Below are 22,348 nucleotides of genomic sequence, written 5' to 3' on the forward strand. Positions count from 1 at the left end.
AATATCTTTAAAAGGCTATGCTACGTCTTTTTGCTAATTATCATATATATTTCAGATTACCCAAAATTTATTTCTTCATAATTTTATCCAGTTTTGTTTCGAATAGAAGAAGAGTTAACATCTTTGTTACGCCTGTTTTTACTAGAAATAATTTTTGTCTTCAGTAATTTTGTTCTGAGACATTTTTTACCTAAATTATTTTATTAGGTAAATTTTAAAAAATTATTACAGCCATCAAATAATAATAAGCCTTAAATAAATAAATAATAAAAAAAAACCTGGAAAAAGCGTAATGTTTTAAGAAGGGTTTTCAGTTATTCCCAGCTGTAACCAATTTTTATAAATATTTTATATACTAAAAAAATCTTCGGCGTTTATTTTTCCGGTAAAATCTCTGTTTAAAAACTAAACATAATTAAAGATAAATTTCCAAGCTCGTCACATATGTACAAGATGTCTAGATGAAACTTATCCAACGCAATTAAAATATACACCGAGAAAATAGTTATTTCACGTGTATACGGTTCTGGCGTACAGATGTAGATTTTCTAAGAACAGAGGCAGATTTCTTTTTTCCTGTGCCAACTAGCCGCTATGGTGTTTAGTGGAAGCTGGCTGCCACGCTGCATAAATGTTTATGTTTGAAGTATCTTGAAAAATATAGGCATACTTACAACCCGCCCAGGACGGCAGGGAAAAGAGGGACCGAAATCCACTGGATTTCATCCGTGGAAATGTTTTTAATAAAAATTGAAATGAAGAAGCTTAAGTCTATCCCTTTTGTCTTTGCCGTTAATTGAATAATCCAATTCAATTTATGTGACAACTTATACTCGGTCATACGCGTGTGTATATTAATAACCGTACATAATCCTCTTCCTTAGACATAGTGGATTCCCAGCTGTAATCAATTTTTATAAATATTTTATATACTAAAAAATCTTCGGCGTTTATTTTTTCGGTAAAATCTCTGTTTAAAAAGTAAACATAATTAAAGATAAATTTCCAAGCTCGTCACATATATACAAGATGTCTAGATGAAACGTATCCAACGTAATTAAAATATACGCCGAGAAAATAGTTATTTCACGTGTATACGTCTCTGGCTTACGCCAGAACAGATGTAGATTTTCTAAGAACAGAGGCAGATTTCTTTTTTCCTGTGCCAACTAGCCGCTATGGTGTTTAGTGGAAGCTGGCTGCCACGCTGCATAAATGTTTAGGTTTGAAGTATCTTAAAGATAGGCATACTTACAACCCGCCCAGGACGGCAGGGGAAAGAGGGACCGAAGTCCACTGAATTTCATCCGTGGAAATGTTTTTAATAAAAATTGAAATGAAGAAGCTTAAGTCTATCCCTTTTGTCTTTGCCGTTAATTGAATAGTCCAATTCAATTTATGTGAGAACTTATACTCGGTCATACGCGTGTGTATATTAATAACCGTACATAATCCTCTTCCTTAGACATAGTGGAACTATTTGTAACTAACTTTTAACCGCAAATTCAGCTAGTATCTCAAACACTCTTTCAATCAAATGGGGCATAGAAGGTTGGATGCCTAGCGAGGATAGTTGATATTTCAGGTTTCTCGCTCCCGAAATATAATAATCTGTACAGTTTTTGCCACAAACTAAAAATATAATAGACGACAGCTTGTTACCACTTGGATTTTGTTGAATGGCTCTTGTGCCTTTTCTTAGATACCTTTTACGTGGGAAAGAAAGCAAGACACTTTTGCATTCACCCACACGCGTTCTCGTGGTGTAAATGATTAGCACATATATATGCATATGTAGCACATATATGAGCAGCTGAATGATCCGTGACTCGAATCTCTATTCTAACACAGTTGATTTTTTATGTTTCTTGCGTCGGAAATCCTAATAATCTCTAGAGTGAAACCTGAACTAAAATGCGGTTGACAATAATTAGTCGTCAACCATGGGGCCTTATGCTGTAACCAGTCGTCCTTTAAATGGAGGAGAGGGTGAAAAATTATATAATTTCCCATGTATGCTCTCGTAATGTAAATGATTAGTGCATTTATCTAGTAAAGGGAAGATCAATGATTCAAATGCCGGCAAGGGCACAAAAAAATTTTTGCGTTTCTCGCTCCCGAAATACCTAATAGTCTCTACAGCCTTGTATCTAAACCTAATATCAAATTTGCGCTTTTGCAGCTGACGAGGGTGGTTCGATAAAACCATCGAAACTAGTCCTGTGGAAATTTGAAAATATAACGCTGATTTTTGTTGTTTGACTTCTGAACTAATATCAAGGTTTGAATTCGTTGCTAAAATAAACAGCGAAAGATTATGGCGCTAAAAAAAAAAAAACCCACTAAATATTTGTAAGGCTTTTTTTGAAAGCTTCTTCTCAGTTGTGGAATTTAAAGTAAAATGCATGTTTTCTCTTGGCTATATATTTTCTGTGTTTTTAGTGTTAATTGTTAGTCACGACTCACGACATTTTCTCCAGTGAGCAAACGTAATGGATAACAGTAAACGGTTTCATATTAGGATGAGGCGTTTAATATAAATATAAATAGTGTTTTATTACCGAGAAAACAAAACTCTGTGGTACTAAATAAGTAAGCTTTTCGTAATATAGCATTTGCACATTTTCAATATTTTGACAGTGCTGCAGATAAAGGTTTAGATTTACTAGCTTTTAATAAAAATGACAGTTCGTTTCCTCTAAATTTATTAATTAAGAAATCTCTAATATAACAAAATTAAGTTTCAGAATAACAAAAAAGAAGAAAAATAGGTCAACGTACCTGATATTTGTTGCAAGGACTGCTCCAATGGTAGCTTTCAGAGCTGCTTTGCTAATATAAGAAGGCTGCAAACAGATTAAGCGAATCAGATTGAAATTTAAACTGAAAACAATGTGGGCGATTTGTGTTATCATAGGGAAATGAAACATGCATAACGAAAAATATTGCGTTGGAATTAATTAAATTGTAATGTTTATTTATGTTAATTAACCTGTTACTTTTTAACGTATTTTCTTCCTCCTTTTAGCATGCCTTCTTGGTGTAACCGTAGTACACTCGGTGCGTATTCGAGAGTTCAGGTTCGAGTCCCGGCGAGGACACTGTACATTTTTCACGTCTCCTGCATTCAAAATAGCTTAATGACTCTACAGTGTTGTCGCCCTATTATTATTCACCATCCTTAAAAGGATGGTGAATAATAATTTGTCACCACGAGGATTTGGCGATTGGGTCCTTTAATCCCCAGTCTCCATTTAAAAGGAGGTATATGAAAAACTTTCTCACTCCTTCCACCATGCCTTCGTGGTGTAACGGCAGCAGCATACTGAGCGCGTATTTCAGAGGTCCAGGTTCAAGTTCTGGTGAGGGCATTGCACATTTTCCATGTCTCCTGCATTCAAAATAACCTAATGACCCTACAATTTTACGCTTCTCTCTTTCCGTTTCCTTATCAGAATGCAAATTTAGCCAACTTGTAATTTTTTTTTACTTGAACACATACAAATCTCCTCGTTCACCACAGACGTACAACACGGGGCTTACAAAAGTAAGTTAACTAAAACATAAAATATTGCATGCATAAATGAAACGAACAAAAACAGAGAATAGAAGTCTGGACTTAAAGAAAAGGTAAGTTCACTGGTTCTAAGTTTCGTTTTCTAAGACAGTTCGCTGGTTCTAAGTTTCGTTTTCTAAGACAGTTCACTGGTTCTAAGTTTTCGTTCGTTTGTCACGCCGAACATTTTTAAATCGTTTCGAAAACATAATCTAGGCTCTTGGGCCATCAAAGCTAGGGTATGAAAAAATCAAATGTTCCAGGTCGAAGTACTTTTTTCGAACATTCACATAAACTGTTTGATCTTGGATTGAAATGAAACAGGTAACTTGCAAATTTACCGTGACCAGAAAAAAAAAAAAAAAAAAAAAAAAAAAAAAAAAACTGAGAAACTTTAAAATTAAAGGAGAGGAAAGACTCAGAATGCACGCTATGGAAGGAGAGAACTTTGTGGTGCCCTCAGCATTATTAGATGATTTTGGTTTCCACGATCGAAACGTGAAGAACCCAATTACTGAGCTTCCATACCTTCCCAAGGTTATGCAAATGGAATCGAATGGTTTCCTCCGGCACTCCAAACTGTTATGGAAGTTTCTTGTAAGTTTGATAGGGATTATGCTGGATGTCCTCCTTCAGCAGGGCTTCGTCGATAGTGGATGGACGTCCAGTTCGAGGCTTGTTCTTGAGGTTCTGTCTCCCGATACAAATCGACTGAACTGCTGTCGCAAAGTGTGATCACTCGTTGACGGCTCTCCAATTCCGACAAATTCCGCAGCACAACTGCCCAATTTGATCTCTCAGAGGACGGTCTTAAATCATCCTTCGACAGTGACATGTTCACTTCAAGATTGAAGTTCCCTCAGAGCTGCCTTCGACACAACCGACAAGCCTCACAACTCTGCACTGGCAGTTGAGGGGAGCATCAACATTTTAAGTCATCGCTACAGTGCGTCCGACAACTTTTCTTTGTATTTCCCTCTTCGTTCCAGCGGCACGAATTTTTCTAGATGCTTGATAAGGCAATTGCCAGATAAAGAATCTGTCGATATCTGTTGGATGTTATGCATTGCCATATTAGCAGATTGCACACCAACGTATTGCTTGTTATTCAGCAAACTGTTTTGAGCCGCTTTCCTTCAACAGCGAACTTCAGACTCTTCTTTTGAAAAGGCAATCTGAATTCATGATGAAACAGATGCCGACAGCCAATGCATAAAATGTTTCCTTTTGTTGTACCCAATACAAGCATTTAGCAGACGTAAATACACCATTATAAAGCTATAATATTTTTTTGTAGAATTAATGAAATGGAGTAATTCCAATGCTAAGTAATATAGTTTAAAATCTCGTATGAAAAGATGCTTACCACTTCGTTCAGACTGTCATAGGTTTCGTATAGTAGGTCCATTCTGAGTTCTGGATCATCAGCTTTCGCTCCTTCAGAATCGGGATTGATCTTTACAATAAAGGTGAGTAAAAAGGAATGTTAGTTTGATGATTTACTTTACTGTTTTTATATCATCCAAGTTTAGCACATTTTTGAAATTCCCAGAAGTTAAAACTCAAAGGCAATATAATGCGAGTAGAAGAATCTGCATAATCTAGTATTAACATGATACTGGAGAATAAGTCGCTAGCAGCTATCCGATCTAAAATTATATTTGTGTAATTTACACTTTTTGTGAAAATATTTAGTATTTTATCTAGTTTAAAAAAAAAAAAAAAAAAAAAAAAAAAAAAAAAAAAAAAAAAAATCGGGGGGGGGGGAACTATAAAAAAGAAAATCTGAAAGGTTTCAGATTTTAAATTACGTGTTTTTTAACGTTTTGTGTGTTATCTTTATTTATTAAATATCATGTTCTTCGCACTTAAACCATAAAATTCAGTTCAACAGCAATATCGCAAAATAATTTTAAGTTGAGCATATCTTTAGAATTTCCGATACAAAGACTCATGCGCTGGAGATAAAAATGTTTTTTTCTGTACAACGTTGCCATTGCTCGCTTTGAAATCCTTGAATTTGTTAATCAAAAATTCGTTAAAGCTTTACAAAATAGGAAATCGATAATAAAACAAATTCCAAATTTCAAATTTGGTCTTCCACATGCCCATATTCGTAGGAGGATTACGTCATTCAAAATTCGATGGATCTATGTGCCTTTATTTTATCACAATGCGAGAAATATACATACATTTATACAGATTTTTCATTATTTAATTTCTTCAAATATAATACAGGGCGATAATATTTGGTGGCAACAGTTTGAAAAGTGAAACGGACATTCCAGAGTGATTCGTCGCAAAATCGCAAAACGAAAACAATAGTCCCTCAGGGACAAAGCCCTTTTGGACTAAAAAAAAAAGAAAGAAAGAAAAATAAAAATAAAAGGAAAACTTTCGATAATTCAACCAACTGGAAATAGTATTTAATAGATTCACGCCGAAAATTATTCCAGCGAGCTGTATTCGTTTACAGAAAGAGTCTTCTATAACAGGTGTTCAGATCTTTCCTAACTTAATTTGTTCTTCACAAGAGCGTCCTAATGATTATTTTATATATATATCAATTTTTTGGTCTAGTAATAAAACGTGACGAAAGAACTATGCGAACTATGTACTGTTCCTTTTATCCAGTTTTACAATGGGATAACTTAGGAAAACTGGGACCTAGTCTCAGTGCTAAAACCTTTATCTGTGAAACATCAATCTGCAAAACATTTATTTTTTAAAGGATAGTTAAGTTTTTGTTATTTTCCCCACTTTTTAATTTTAGGAAATTTACTTGAACTCTTTTACGAAATAATACAGAATTTCAGTCGTTCGTTGCTATAAGCTGCTGAATTTTAAAATTACTAAAGTAAATGTATCATCTGTAAACATATGTAATTAATTTTTCTGCACATATTCAATTATTTCTGGCATCATGGGAAATAACTTTTTCCGAGGAAGGTTAAACATTGGGCATTTTAGAAAAACCTTTTCTAAAAACTCTGTTCAGTACCCTTTAAAATAAGAAAACCCACGTGATAGACAACATGAAATCTAATATTTGCAATGATAAGCACATTTACTTTCGTAAACGGAGGTTCAATAATATTAGGATGGAATGATGTTCAGTATTCAGCCGTTTTTAAACGAGATTAGATAACTGAGTCTGTTATAAACACTCCCTGTCATTTTCAGCTGATTTTTCCACGCGAGCTAAGGGGCCCGGCATTGGGACGAAGGGGTGCTAAAAGATGTCAAGATTTCTCTTTTGTATGTCTGCTTTCTTATAAGTCTTCCTAGTGTGGGTCAAGGTCAGTGCTAGGAAACTTCGGTATTATTGGTAGCAATTGAAAGCATTGAAATGAAAAATGGAGATGTAATGTGAAATTCATTCTTAACAAAGTGCTGAACAATACGATAGTTAAATAACAGTAGGTTGCATAGGGCATTGAAAAAGCAGTGGGAAAATGCCTGGTGACCTAAGATCATATCAGCAATCAAAGAAAGACATTTTTCTCAAACAAGAAGTCTGAAACATTCGTAAGGATTTTCACGTAATTTTTTTATATTATTATTATTAATTTCAAATCTGCTGTAAAACGCTAGACAGTGATTTTTATTTAAAAATGAAACCTGCGCTGTCAGAATAAAAATGTCTCTTATATTGCTATTTATCTATAAATATTCTTTTATATAGCCCCAGAAGACATAAAGTAATGCTGAGTGAAGAAATATTTAATAACATGACACTGCGTTTCACGTTTTTGTTTCCGTTTTGTATATTACATATGCATAAAATAGTTCAGAATATTCTTAATTGAAATTACATTTCCAGCGTTTACTGGCGATTTTAAACTTAAATTTACTGTTTGTTGCTCTAATCTTAAGCTAAAGACCTAGCTTAAGCAGTTAAACTAGGCTGTTAGGTTTTGATAAAGGAGTCATCGTTAGTAGAAGAGAACTTATAACCTAACTGAATAAAGATAATGCCTTCCTAATTACAAGTCAACTAGACACTTTGAAGTGTTCTAACCCTTAAATGCATGAATTTTTATTTTTAATTTTAAAGTCAAAAATACATTAGAACTAATATCAATTAAAATAAGAAAAATATTAAAAAATCTAAACTAAGTTTTTATTCCAATTTTTGAAAAAGTGTTAACTTTTACACAAAAATATGATAGGCAAATGTGTAATAACAATTTTATGTAATAATACATACCTTATAAACTCGTTCAAACAATTTTAAAACCTTGAATACATCAAAATAGCAACAAACACAACATCATGCATTTAAGTGCTAATTCTCTAATTTCGGCTTCCACATACCCCTAAAATGCTCTCAAAATTAATCAGATAGCAAAGCAGAAGTAACCTCTAAAAAGAAGCAAATGCTTATTTTATCAGCATAAGCTGATAAAATAAGCATTTGCTTCTTTTTATTTTGCATTTGCATTTGCTTATTTCTATGAAGCTGAAATGGTTAAACGTATTTTTTATTTAAATAATATTTATACAAAGCTTCTAAAAGGGACGAATTATAGCAAAGAAAACCAGGTAGATTATGAAAATACAAGACCTTAAAAATTTAACTGTTAGAAAATGAACATAATCTTCGAAAGTTTACAATGTTAGTGTTAATTGGCGAACTTTATTACTTAGATAGGTTTTAGAAATGCCAGACTGAAATGACCTGAACTTTTATTTTTAGCGGTAAATGAAGTTTAAAAGAGTTCTTAAAGAAAAGAGGAATGAAGTCATGAATAGTTGTAAGCGTTGCTTATTTCTATAAAACTTTGTATGTTAATATTGGCGTTTTTATGACTGTATAAAAGCTGTATGTAATTAATTAAGCGTTGCTTATTTCTATAAAACTTTGTATGTTAATATTGGCGTTTTTATGACTGTATAAAAGCTGTATGTAATTAATTAAATGTAAAAAGAAAAGGTTTGAGTCTCCTTTCGCACATAAAATTATGATTTCCTACTTCGTAAACTATCTAAGTCACAGGTTTTTTATTTTATTTCCTTTATAGCGCAACGAAATGCCTATAATGTTTTCTTGACAAATACAGTGGAATTACGTTAATACGACTAAAACTGCTTCGGATAGCTCAAAACTCAGAGAGAACTTAAGGCCTGAGTCATTCCAGATTAAAAATTTGTCAATTTTATGTGGTGCAATACTGTCTTTGGGACTCTTTCACGCCTTAGCATAACCCCATATTATATAAGAAAAGTAAAATATACCTTCATTTTTATCTTCGTGGTTCTTCCTTTGCTATACAACTAATACATGAAGGGCTTTAATTGGTTTGGTTAAATTGATTATGACAAAGCACGCTAGGACTATCTGCCTAAGGGGAAGAACGCCTTCGTGGAGGAATTTTTAAGGGAAGCTGGCTTGCAGACAATGTTACACATGGGGAAAACTACGAAAAGCCCGTTCGCCTGGAATCGAACCACCAATAGTCAGCGGTTTTACAGCTCGGTCGCTGGTATGCATTTTATAATAAAATTGTGTATTGTAATTACATTTTAATGTGAATGGCCTGTGGTACAATGCAATTAAAAATTAAATTAAGAAAGGTTAAAAAACACATTCTGTAACATAATTTATCTTTCTTTTTGCTACAATATAAGCAGAAGTGAGATATCTTAGTTAAAAGCTATTAATTTGGCCTTTAGATCATCTGTTTTGTGTGATCATCTGTTCTCTTGCACAAAGGACAGGCATTGCACAGAAATTAATTAAAAATTTCTGAGGTATTGCACTTGAAATGATAGATCTCAAAGTACTGTCACTTTTCCTTTCTCTCCTATACGAAGAAAATATATGCGGACACATAATTATAAATAGGACAGTAATTTTATCACGGAAGGAAAAAATAAAATTCGCATCACAAAATATAAAATTCGTAAGATTTTGCAACACAATATTTACATTTAAAGAACTGAATTTCTTACTAAGATTAAAGCACAGGGTGTTGATCAGTGATACCTTGTGGTAGGACAACTTCTGCGTCCCGTTGAACTACAAGTTCTTTCTCAAAATCGGGCGAATGAAGCGTTGCTTGACTCATTAACTTGCATTTTAAATTTGTAAATGCTCTCCCACAGTTTTCGACCCAGGAAGTCTCGCCCATCTTAGCTTTTCCTGCAAGGTGTTTGTTAGTGAAGCTTTTATCTTAGTGTAATTTTTCACATAACGGCTATACTAGCTGGTGAGGCCTAAGAACTTCATGCATTTGGGTCTTTGTCGTGGGTCTCGGGAAGTTCTGTATGCAACTTTTACTTTAGCTTCGGGATGGAGATCTAATTCCACTTCCAACTTTGTGTCCAAGATACTACGCGCTATCTTGAGCGAGCTTACTCTTAGATGGCTTGAATTTTAGTCGAGGCCAACGAAATGTCTCTAAAACCTCTGTCACATGCTCCAAGTGTTCCTTCCATTTCGTAGAAAAAATAGCGACATCATCTAGCTAAGGGATATAGCATAATTTTCATGTCCCTTCAATAATTCATCCCTGAATTTACTTAAGTAAGGTACATTTCTTAACCACAAAGTCGTCCGAAGCGTCAATAGCTTCCAAAGGATGTCACAAATGCAGCTATTCTTTGAGTCTTTTAACTCAACGGAATTCGCCAGCATTCTTTCACTAGATCTAGCACTTTTCTATACTTGGCGGAGGCTATCTGTTCTACCCATTCCTCATTATTTGTCAAAGGGAGAAATTCGGGCCGATTCACGTAGTTCAAATTCCAATAATCTCTCTTTATAGGGCACTGATGGCGAACCTATGGCACACGTGCCACAGTCGGCACGCAGAGCATGATTAGCCGACACGCGACTAAAATATTACATTCCTAATCAATAATCACAGTAAAATGATACTATGTAATTTAAATAAGTGTTCTAGTCTGTTCTTCGATTACTTACTTATCGCATAACACCACTATTCCTAAGCCTAAATATAAGATTTTCATATATCGCCATAGAAATGATATACATATTTAGTGACCCAATTTATGAGGTTTCAACTGTTTGGGCCAATCGTATTCCTTGTTACATGGCAAAGAATACACCAAAGTTGAAGCAGCTAATGTTTACTAAACGAATTCAAATTTATTGCAGACTGTCGGTGAGTTTTAATACTTTCATTTTTGAATAGATTCCAATTTTCACTGACGAATTCCTTCTTTCGCAGTCAGACACCCAGTGGCAAACTTCTAGTTACTATCTCGAAGCACTAGTACTGTCGTCAACTGCAGGATTTTGATCAAGCGGTTCGGTCGAAGTACCGGTAGTATCATACTTCGAAATATCTAAACAATCTTCAGGTGGTTAAAGAAACCCAAAATCCATATCGCTGCCACCACTCATTTAAGTCTGGAGTATCAAAGACTATCACGAAATTCAGAACTGCGAAGTTAAAGGCATGAAAACGTTTACTTCTGGATTTAAATACAACTAAAACTATTAACAATAAAAATCATCAAAGAGACATCTTTAACACTCGTCTATCGTCTAGCGCAGATCATCTGTAAGTCGTTTCTACGAAGCGAACAGTTATCTCTAGAAGCGAAAAATCCCTTTTCTGAATACCACTATTGAATCATCGCTGGTTTATAGCGCTAAGCGTGACGTTGCCAGCTCAGTTGAAGTATTGCCTTTAACGGAGCTTGATTTTGTTTGATTCATGGCAGTGTGATGACTCGTGAGGACGGAGATAAAGAGATGGAGCCTTTTTGTCTGTTGCGCTAGCTTCTTTTAATACTGATGCACAATAGGATGCTCGCAATGGAATGTCTGACTTTGCAATATTAAAGAGCATTTCTAAATACTCATTACGTAGTTTTTCCTGAAACCACATGGGAGTTCTAAGCCTAACTATCCACAGGTATGCAGAAAATGAGAATTGACTGCTTTTACAAGACTCAAATTTGCAAAACGTCTTTGCTTTCTTATTCAAATTCGCTTTCATTCGATGTTTCGATACGCATAGCATAGTGGCACAGCTGATTTTTTATCTAGTTCCAAGTATAAATGCCCCGTTTCTGCGTGACATGCAGCAGAGAAATGCACTGTCTCTATCCTCTAAGTCAAAATTTCGGATCATTTGCCTGGCACAGGGAGGATAACTGGACATCGAAAAATGAATACGCGTCTGAATAAACTATAGGATCTAACTTACTTTGGCCATATAAACTCAACTAGATCCTATTAATGAACCTGGAGGTTTCTCGCACAGGCTTAAAATAATACCAGCACAGACGTGGGAAAATAACCCTTTATTAATCTCAACTATGAACAGAAAGGCACATGCTTCGTGCTTTACAATAACACCGACAACTTGCTGTGGAACTTAAGCATTGTTACATAAATCAATTCAAGTCTAAAAATAATAATGGTCGACTAGCGCTTTAAGTTACGGCTAATAAGGCTGACTCGACAACCTAACCAGCGTGATAATTATTCAAATGAAAAAAAGGCGTATCAGCAACTTCGCGTAACGGCAAAGTCAGAAACGAAAACACGCTCTGAATAAACTCCAAGATTCAACGGCTAAAATACTCACTTCACTTAACTTTAAATTAGCATCGTCGCGAGGAAGGGTGAGGAAAAGTTGAGGAGTTCAGGAAAGATAACAAAAATTTGAATAATTGATTTGAACTAAAGGAAACCCTACAAAACGTCATCTTTCTTTTGGCAAACTTTCCTTTACCCAATGTTTTCCAATAAAAGGTAGTGGCTGATATTAATTTGCAGAGATAGGATTCAGAATATAAGCAATATCTGGCAAAATATAATAGTTTACTATTTCAGATATAGAAAATGGAGAAGAGGTGTTTTATGCAATACAGCCTCCTGCATGAGCAAACACTCCTGATGAAGATTTTTCAGAAGATGGACTTGGCAATTCTGTCCAAAAAAAAAAACGATTTACAGCTCATGGGACAAATTCGTAGATTTCTCCTAGCTCAAGATAGTACAAAAATAGTCATAAAAATTTGAGCAATGCGGAAGAAAGTTTATATGCAATGCAAAGACAAAATCGAATTATAGTTCAGGACCGCTACAAAAGCATTCCAAAAGAATTTTTGTAAAACGCTTTATAACAGTTAAGTGATAACTAACTATGCTATTTAACGTAAAGGGAAAGGGGCTTAAAGTTTTATAGATTAATGTAAGAAATAACTATATTTTCGTTCTTTCAAAATTTCATTTATAAAATAATTTCTAAATTGTTACATGGTTTCTCTTTTAGTTTCCTTTTACGTCGATAAGTAGACATCCGCGTATATCGACATAATCTCTCACTCCACAACTTAACGAGGTTTTATTATACATGCTTTTACGAAAACAAAACTTACCATCGATTTTGTATTTCCCTTTTCAGTTAAAAGCTTAAATAAATATATCTAGTTCAGTAGAACGTCTAAGGAGCATCTAGAGCTTCGGGTCTCTATGAGACTGCATAGTCTACATAGTCTCATCTATTGATGGACGCTATGTGTGGATACTGAGGAAATAATATTGAATTTTATGTTGTTGAGAAAAATTTTATTAATGTGAATTCTAGTGAAGACAGAATTAAAATTGTTTACCCATGAAAGATGATCTAATAATTGTGAGAAGAATTAGAAAATAATTAGAAAAAAAAAATCTGAAATTCAAGTCAGAACAAAAGAGATGAAAGCTCTTGTTGAAAGAACAGCTTGCGAGTATATCGTATGTCCTATGATCACTATCCTTCATCCAACAGTCTGTTGAAATCCTCTATGATTCTCGATACACTGTGATTCTGACACTCGTAACCAACGGTAAAGAATAGCAGCTAGATGAGCACAAGAGCTAACTGAAGATCGCGTGTGCGGTCTCTTAATGCAAAAGAGCAAACTAGGTAGGAAGTCTGAAAAGGTTACGATATACTCGAGCATTTATCTCTGAGGACTGTTTGCCTTTGAAATTGGTTTTAGATTTTCGCGTTGCTAGGAAATTTGCCTGTTGCGTTTCGCATCTTTCACTGTGATATGTATTTCACTTTACAACAAGGTCATTACTAGAAACTGTTATTCATGGGCGACCACGACCAGTTCTATGATTAACTTCAACTTTCGTTGCGAAAGCTGCCCTCCTCCCCAATGCAATGTTAAAGGCAATATCGAACCCGCCAGCCGTGCTTCTCGGACAGCGTAATTCCTTCGTCCTAAATCATCTAAATGTTTCATAGTGGCCATTTCATTGTCTTCAACGAAGAACGAAACTCACTGAACTTTTGCTTTTATAATATATATTCTGTAGAAATAACGTCTGATGTCTTGTTTCCAAAATCTGAATATGTGACAGCTTTCTGTTGAAGATCTAGTAAGTTGATGGACACCTCCTTATGCTTTCCTGCTCTAGTATGTGAACTTTAAAATAGTGTTGCTTTCAGGCTTTGTACGCCAGCATAAAAAAAAATATGTATAATGAGCAAATTAAATACTTCCTCATCGTAACATTCGACAAATAATGGCTTATCACAATATTCATTTTTTTTCTTTAATGGGGAAAAATAACACTTCGTCATCATTCATGAAAGTTTGTACTTGACAAATGCTAGTGGGAATCACGCATATTCACATTTAAAAAAATCTGGAAGAAATGTTTTCGTGAGGTAATTTTTATTTTGAACAGTAGCAAAAGAAAAAAAAATCATTTACTTCTGTGCAGTGGTTTTTGTTATAAACTTAGATTTTGCTACAGAATTATGCACTGCAAGGTTGGATAAAGAAAGAGAAAAGATAAGAGAGAGGTAAATTAGTTTAATTTCTTCCTTAAAAAATTGCTCCTTTATGAATTTTCGCTTAGAAGCTAAGTAAAACAACTGACAAGAGGTATTCACCCAGCTATAAAATTGATAGATCTTTCCGTCCAGAAATATATACTATTCTACTGCTGAGCGAAGACAGGGTGGCCGGTTAACGAGTTCAGAGAATATTAGTCGCCAGTTGTGTGGCATGTTCTTTACTTTACTCAGAATTTTGAACTCAAATTTTTGGCTTATTTCTCAAAAATATGCTCTAAAGTTTTGCATTACCGCTGTATAATTTAGTAGATATTGAAAGCTATTGATTCAATGATTATTGCTTTCAATATTTTCAGTAACTGCGTAGAGTTCAAACGACATCGGTGAATGTGTTCTCCTATAAAGGCTTGTTGTGAGCTCCGATAAAAAACTGTGCAGGTGTTACAGGTATTTTGCTGAATGGGGGGATGCAGATCTCAAGCTAGAGTAAATGACAGCTCTAGTCTCATATATTGGTAACGATAGGTTAAAAGCACTATGAATATACGTGTGTCTCATAAATTTTTCGTCAGAAATAGAAGAACTTTAAGAGTGGATAGACAAACACACACTGCACTACCGTACATTTTATCATCTCTCCTTTCAAGTGATACTGTTCTTCGTGATTTACACGCTTCTTAACACTACAGAAATTGGAATTTTAGGATCATATAAAATACAGTTTTCATGCTTGTAGAATACAGGACTGTAGAATTTCATAATATGCAGAAAATTTTGGCACAGTTCTTCAGTGAATAAGGCCGTGAGTATGTTATTTTTGTGACTCTCAGTGTTTTACCTGCTACTAAAGATGACAACAGCTTTCTCTGCGAATTACTTCTTAAACACTTTAAGGAGTAAACCTTGAATAAAAAATCTGTTATACTAAAGAAATGTCCACTTCTGATTATTCGGTATAAATGTTTTAATTATTTGGTATATTTTTGTTTTAAAAAAAATCTCCAAAGATTGGCTGTCTTCAAATCGTAAACTTTTCCATTTTGAAAAAAATGAGCAAGATTTTGAAGTATTTTTTAATGCGCGATATTATAAGTTATATTGTATGCTGTTTCTTGCAAGAGAATTACTATTATTTTAAATAAGTTTTCCATGCCGTTTGCATAAAGGCCTAATCGTAAACTAGTAAGAGTAACCATGTGCGCAGCTTCACAAAAATTGCTGTGACTTGAATAAATGTACGATCTTATTGCGTTTTTAATGATATCTGAATATGGCGTTTCGGCCCACAAGCGACCGAGCATTAAAGTGGCTAAACTCTGGAAGTTTTGCCTGGGTTAGATTCCAGGCAAATGGGCTGATTGTATGGACATTTTCATAGCTTTCTCCATGTGTAGTGTGGAAGAACGTCAACTTCTTTCAGAAAGTCTTCCATGAAGGCATTCCTTCTCTTAGCAAGATAACCTTGCGTGCTTTGCTATAACCAAAACATCCAAGCGAATATGCCATTTGAGCCAACGCTTACCTAGTTTAGCTTAGCTGTTGCCTGTTTACTGAGGTGGTTGACATAAAACTCTGCATAGAAAAGAAATTATAGAATAATGTATGATGGAAACACTCAGGTGTTTTCATGAAATAAAACTGATCAGTGAACTAAGCACTTTAAGGTAAAGAGAGTCATAAATTAAGAGAAATTGCATTAAAAATTAAGTAATATAGGGTACTTTCTTTAAATTAATGTATAACCGAAATGTATAAAGTTTAAAATTCCAAATAATTTTCAGTATGCTACGTTTTAAGTTTTGACCAAAATATCCAAAAATATTCAAATTTGACATTCATTTGAAAAATACTTCAAATTGCTTCTATTTACACGTGAACATTTCAGCCACATTCAATGAATACATTATTGTTTCTCAGAAGAATATTGTTAATTCTTATATATTTTTTAAAATTCTGGCCTTATTAATTCAGTTTAACATCATACGAAGGAGAGTCAATAATAAAATAAATTAATGAAATACTCATCTGAAAACTACTTCATTTATTTCTCAAGATAAACTTAATAATTATTTATGTACTTGTCCCATTGTTTTATCAGTGCTTTAATACAAGCTGTATAAAATCCTTTGGATTGCTGCCTCAGCCACATTTGGCCTTCGTTTTGAATATCGTCCTCATGTGCAAAAGCATTTGCCTCCAAGATTTTTTTAGTGGGGCAAACAAGTAGTGCTGTTGTTATTATTATAGTGCATAGTACATTTCTCGAATCAGTTCCTACACCCTGGAAGCTACTAAATTTGTCTCAGTTTGAAGAGGACTTCCACTTCGGGTTTCATCGCGAAATTCGGAGAGATCTTGAGAAAATTTGGCGACCCATTTCAGCACGGCTTTACGCGGCAATCACATCTTTCCATAAACAGGAAACATTCCTTTATGAATATTTTTCGCCCGAAATCCTTCCTTCACAAAAAAGGGGGGGGGATAACACAAGTTTGCTGCTCTTTTGTACAGTCATCAAATTCCATAGGTATTTTGAAAATTAACTACGCATGTGCAATTGGCACTTAGTAGCTAACGGAATAAATACCATGAACTATTACGGTTCTGCTACCTATTAACATATCCGGAAAATACTAACACGTAATTCAAATATAACCTACAGTTTGTAACTGAATAACCTTTCCCTCGTATATTACGTACTAACGTGACTATTATTTCGTAGCATTCCTGTAAGTTGTTTTTTGAAGCATTATGCCATACTAAGATCTAAGTAACGGCCCATGTTAGTCAGTTTTATGCACTCACCTTGAAAGTGGCACATATGTCAAGTAATGATCCGAACGTTGATTCATAATATTCTTGTAGCCTGGTGTAATCGCCTGTAACTTTAGCTTCCTCTAAATCTTCCCTGCAATAAAATGAGAATTTTATGAAGCAAATTAAAATGGAAGATGTGTGACAAATTATGCAAGTTCCCATTTAATTATAATTTAAAGATTTAAACACTGTATGCTTGTAGCCATAATTAAACTGACTATAACCAGGGCTTTGTGTAAAGTGACTACGATCGGAGATACTATCTAAATTATAAAAATATTACTTAGAACACGCACAGAATTAGCTGTTTGTTCAAATATTCAACACCAAATCCGATACGACACTGTAAGTCAAATATGAAAATCGGCAAGAATTTAAATTAAATTAGCCATAGTGTTTCAATAACTGGAGTTTGATTGACGGAATTTAGTTACGTAAACAATAGTACTGTAAGCTTTATCTTAACCTTTCTTCAGTATGAAAGCATTGGAAACTCACAGTCAGTGGAGAGTATCTGACATTTTGTTTAGATTATACACCGACCAGCTAAATTATTAGAAACTAATAAAAAATACAAAATGTCTCAAGGAAGCACGAAGAGGCCAAAAATTCTACAGACGTTGAAACTGTTTTTATATAATGGTTTCAAGCTATAAAACTAAAAAAAAAAAAAAAAAAATGTTTCGCTTTCTAAAGTGTTTTTTTTTACTAGTTAGTTAAGTGCTAAGAGAGAATTTTGTAAGAAGTGACAAAGACTCACAAGTTAGAGAAAGAGAAATTCAACCCTGTTCATAAGAATCTGCATGGTGAAAAGGAAGATGTAGATAGATCATGATGCGTCTGATAATATGGTTAAAAAACGTTTTACTTGGGCTGCTAAATAAATACAAGCCACACGGAATTTGTAATATAAACGAAACTGGACTATGTTACAGAACATTATCAGAATACACATTACCATTTGAAAATGAAACAGCAGCTGATTTAATAAATTGAAGGAATAATTTACTATGTTATTAACGTGCAATATGGATCCAACAATTAAGAAGACAGCACTAGTTATTGAAAAAAGCAGAAAATCTAGATATTTGAAAGGAGTCAAAAATTTACCTTAAACTTTAACTTAGCAATAAAAACTTGTAGAGTCATTAGTGTTTTTGATACTGGAAAAGTGAAATCTCAAGTAGTAGTCACTAAATGGTTACGAGTGTCTCGAGATTAAATTTGAATTCAGAATTCAGCGAGCTTAAATTTTATTCTATATCTAACGTCAGGTCAAGTGGACTTTTATCTTATTATACGTGGTGATAGAATGCAGCTATACAAGCAATATTCGTCATATAAAGTCTGGGCGGAAAGCAAACAGCGAGCTGCTAGGTGACATTGTAAATGATATAAAAGGGGTCGGTCCTCGCACCCAGCGGCATTTTCTACTGTAGATTGTCGAAACAATGACTGATTATATGAGCTACGAAATTTCCAGGGCGATGGATTGGTCGAGGTGGTTTCGTAGCTTGGCCACCACGGTCACCGGATCTCTCGTGTTCGGACTTTTCCCGCTTTTGGTTTGATTTTTATATCGCAAAATATTTACCCTCAGCGTATTTTGTTATATTACTTTTGGCTGCTTCGTAATAACCCAGTTAGTTATCGAGATAACTCATATCTTGTGTTTGTAAACTTAATTTTGGACACCAGTGTAATTAGTTATATTTTAAACAATGAGAAAATTTTCGATTCGCTAATTTTGTTTTTAAAACCAGTTACACGTCTACAGGTATACGTCTTTCGAGTACTGGATGCGGTAGAATTCATAGTACATTAATAAAATTATACTTAATTACTTATAGAAAAATAACTGTTTTTTTTTTACTTTTTCCTCTCGGTTTTGAGCGTTTTCACGGTTATACCCAAACGTAACGCAAGTATGAACCAGTCGTTTAAGAATAATATAGCCTTCCCTTTAACAGATGGTCTCTATGTGATTTACCATAATCGACTAAACATGACATAATCTACTAAACTCTGCGTCAAACAGCAATTACATAAGTACCATTTAATGATCAGTGTTTGAATATGGCCTGTGTCAAATAACGACTTCGTTGCACCGACGATAAGAGTGTGGCTGTTATTGTTAGAGTATGCATGGCTCAGTCAGAGGATACATGGAAATTTTGTGACAGACATTTCCTACAAATTATTTGTCACAACCCACTTCAGCATGTGCGGATTTATTCATACGGTGTTATCTCAAATAAGTCCTTTTTAGAATATATTCTGTCACAGAGACCTATCTGAACGATCGAATCAAAGCATTTGTGGACAATACACTTAGCGTATCGTTATGGCAGTAATGGACTGTTTTCGGCGTTCTTTCGGAAGAAAGTGTATTGCAGAGGATCTATCATTTAATCACACTCAAATAGCTACAGTTAGCATTTCTTGTGATTATCGTTTGACATAAAGTAATATAAATAAGAACGGAATTGTTCGATGTGAGTTTATCAACATGTTGTGAATTCCACCATATCCTGAATTATTTTATTATTATAAAGCTAACTATAGAAGTATAAGAGCTGTCGATGGATTTCAGCGGGGCTAGTTTAACTTGAAAGAAAAACTGAATTATTTAAACTATATACTAAGCACTAGCTAGATAGAATCATAATTTTATTTTTATATCTTTGATATTAATGTTAGAAAAATCAATGCTAAGCTTATCGCTATCATGCTACAGCTATTTTCCCCTTTACTGTTATGAACAATTTTTGAACAACGTTACAATTTTTGTTGTTTTAAAATTGCCAGGTTTTTAGAAATGTTAAATCATAAAAACGTCCAGTCTTACTTTAATTGCCTCACAGTCATGTCTTTGGTGGGATACAGAATGAGATTAGGTTGGAGGTCATCGATGAGAGTTGGTTTCGTGGCACTAGAAGCAGCAGATCCTGCGAGCAAAGAAGTGCGTCCATCAGAAGGCACGTAGGCTTGTTGTCTTGTTTCGTTCCTTAGAGTGACTAACTGTCCTTCTCCTCCTTGGCTGATAGGGGGCAGAGTAACGTATACAGGAGTTGCGTCTGGTGAAGAAGGGGGGAGTAAAAGCCCTGTGATGTAAGTGTGAATGACTCCTAGGGTGTCTGTGATTAAAGGTCCAAAGCCTGTGACTTGAACTATTTGCCTGCTTCCTGTATCCTGAAAAGCAAACACAGTTACGTTGCTATAATTTTGAAATTTCTCCAAAAAAACAGAAAACAAAACATCGAGAAGTAGGAAGAAAAAAGTGTGGGGATTTGAAAAAAGTAGAGTAGTGACTCCATATCCGCAAATAAGAAGTTTCCACGACTTTACTGTCGAATCGTGAAACCATAAATAAGATGGAATACTGTATGTATCAGAATATTCGTGGAACATACATAATTACAACTAAGTTTAATTAGTTAATTATGTAATTTTCATTTAATTTTTGTAAGCAAAATATTGCTAACATTAGAAAAGTAATAATAAAGCATTCCGTACCATACAATAAATCATTGTATAACTAAATAAAATATTGTAAAATTTATTTTATGCTCCAATACTACCTTTTGCACCTATGAAAGTAAGGGATTCTGATCTTTTAACTTAATCCACGAAAAACGAGAGAGACATGAAATGTGGTTCTTGTACTATGCTTTCTAACTGTACTGTGTTCCTAAGGATCGTAGAAATAAAAATTATTCATTTGCCGAGCATTAACGGATTATTACTAGTTTCCAAGCACTTGTCGCTTTATTACTCTTATGTTTTTGAAACCTTACTCTGGTCTCATTATTAACAAGGTATCATATTTAAGAGAACTACGATGATATGTTGCTAATGAGAAGAGAATGAATGCTAGAAGTAAGAATGTAAGAAAGTTTGAAAAAAAGTATGTGTGAGGAAATAAAGATAATACAAATAATATGTGAGCAGTAATAGCCGAGATTCCCATCATTTACGACCATCAAACTAAGGTGTGAGTTCAGAGACTGAGGCGCTTCCAATAATTCGAGAATATGCATAAAGTTCCACAATGAAAGATTCCATTCTTCCTGTTTATTTTCATCAGCTGGAATCGAACGTGCAGATTCCTGGGAGACAGTGTCCAGTGCATCCGAAGTGTAGCATTCGAAGCTTTCGAAACTAATAATTTTTTTTCTTTGCATCTGTCAACCGTGGATTATGAATCAGGGAATGCAAGGGTAGACTGTATTACTGAAAAATTGCTAAGCGTATCAGGGTCAATGTTCCTTCTAACCTTCTTCGGGAACATGCAAGGACCTGACTCGGAACAGAGAGCTTACTAAAGCTATGTTCAAAACTGTGGGAAGTAAACAGGATACACAAGAAGGGTATACAAACCCTTTATTTTTCTCTATTTACAATGACTTCCGTACTTCGGAATACACCGACCCGCTACTTGGGGTCAAAACGTAAAAGTATAAAAATAAAACTAAACTCTAATTTAACTTTAGAATAATAGACGTGGAAGATTGGCCTTATATTAACAGGAAGCGTATGTAGTACAGAGAACTGTGAACACTACAATACGTTTAAAATTTATCAAGAGGATTAAAACCTCTGGCCTGGAAGGCAAACAGCAACTAAGTAACTTCTAAGGTAAGCGGCCTGCTTCGACTCACTGCTTCCTCTCTCTCGCTTGGAAAAAAGCCACAACTTAAATACTTGGCGTTCGCCAGACAAACTTTGCATAAAAACCTTAACGCTTATAATTCTGGCCGGAAGTAGAAAATAAGAAGTGATAGTAAAGATTTAAAATAAAATAAACGTTAGTAAAACTTAAAATCCTTACATACTTCCCGCCAGAGTTAATTAGTTTGAAACTGAGGTCTAAAACGACCTTGTTGAAAACTTTTAGCTCTAGAATCTAACGCGAGGCCAATCTTTTACAAACATTTTTCGCTAGAAACTAGAAATTTAAAAGAAAGAAATTTGTTTTTACAATAGCAGCTCCCAGGACACACAATTTTTTTTCATCTGTACTGCATCTAAACAGGAGCTTTTATTCAAATCTGGTTCCTTCCAGAGATCTGGAAGGAAAACTAGTTTAATGAAATGTTACACAATGAAATGGCAAGTAACATATATAATTATATTTCACTTAACATTCTTATTTCATTCATGACTATTTTAATTATCTCTCCCCGTGCTCTCT

The 22,348-nt window shown here is 34.4% G+C and overlaps 1 protein-coding gene across 1 annotated transcript in view; it reads right to left on the reverse strand.

Moving 5' to 3' along the window:
- LOC118190750 (putative E3 ubiquitin-protein ligase HECTD2) overlaps nt 1-22,348 on the reverse strand; it is an 87,758-nt gene that overhangs the window by 34,793 nt on the left and 30,617 nt on the right. The window contains exons 3-6 of the mRNA XM_085810090.1: nt 20,003-20,346; nt 17,143-17,245; nt 4,923-5,012; nt 2,782-2,846 (exon numbers count right to left, since the gene is read on the reverse strand). Of these exons, the coding sequence (XP_085666216.1) occupies nt 2,782-2,846; nt 4,923-5,012; nt 17,143-17,245; nt 20,003-20,346 (602 nt within the window). The remainder of the gene's footprint in view (nt 1-2,781; nt 2,847-4,922; nt 5,013-17,142; nt 17,246-20,002; nt 20,347-22,348) is intronic.

Source organism: Stegodyphus dumicola, chromosome X2 (assembly GCF_044657685.1).
Source record: "Stegodyphus dumicola isolate Sdum_Otavi_A_Nest chromosome X2, ASM4465768v1".
Classification (NCBI taxonomy): domain Eukaryota; kingdom Metazoa; phylum Arthropoda; class Arachnida; order Araneae; family Eresidae; genus Stegodyphus; species Stegodyphus dumicola.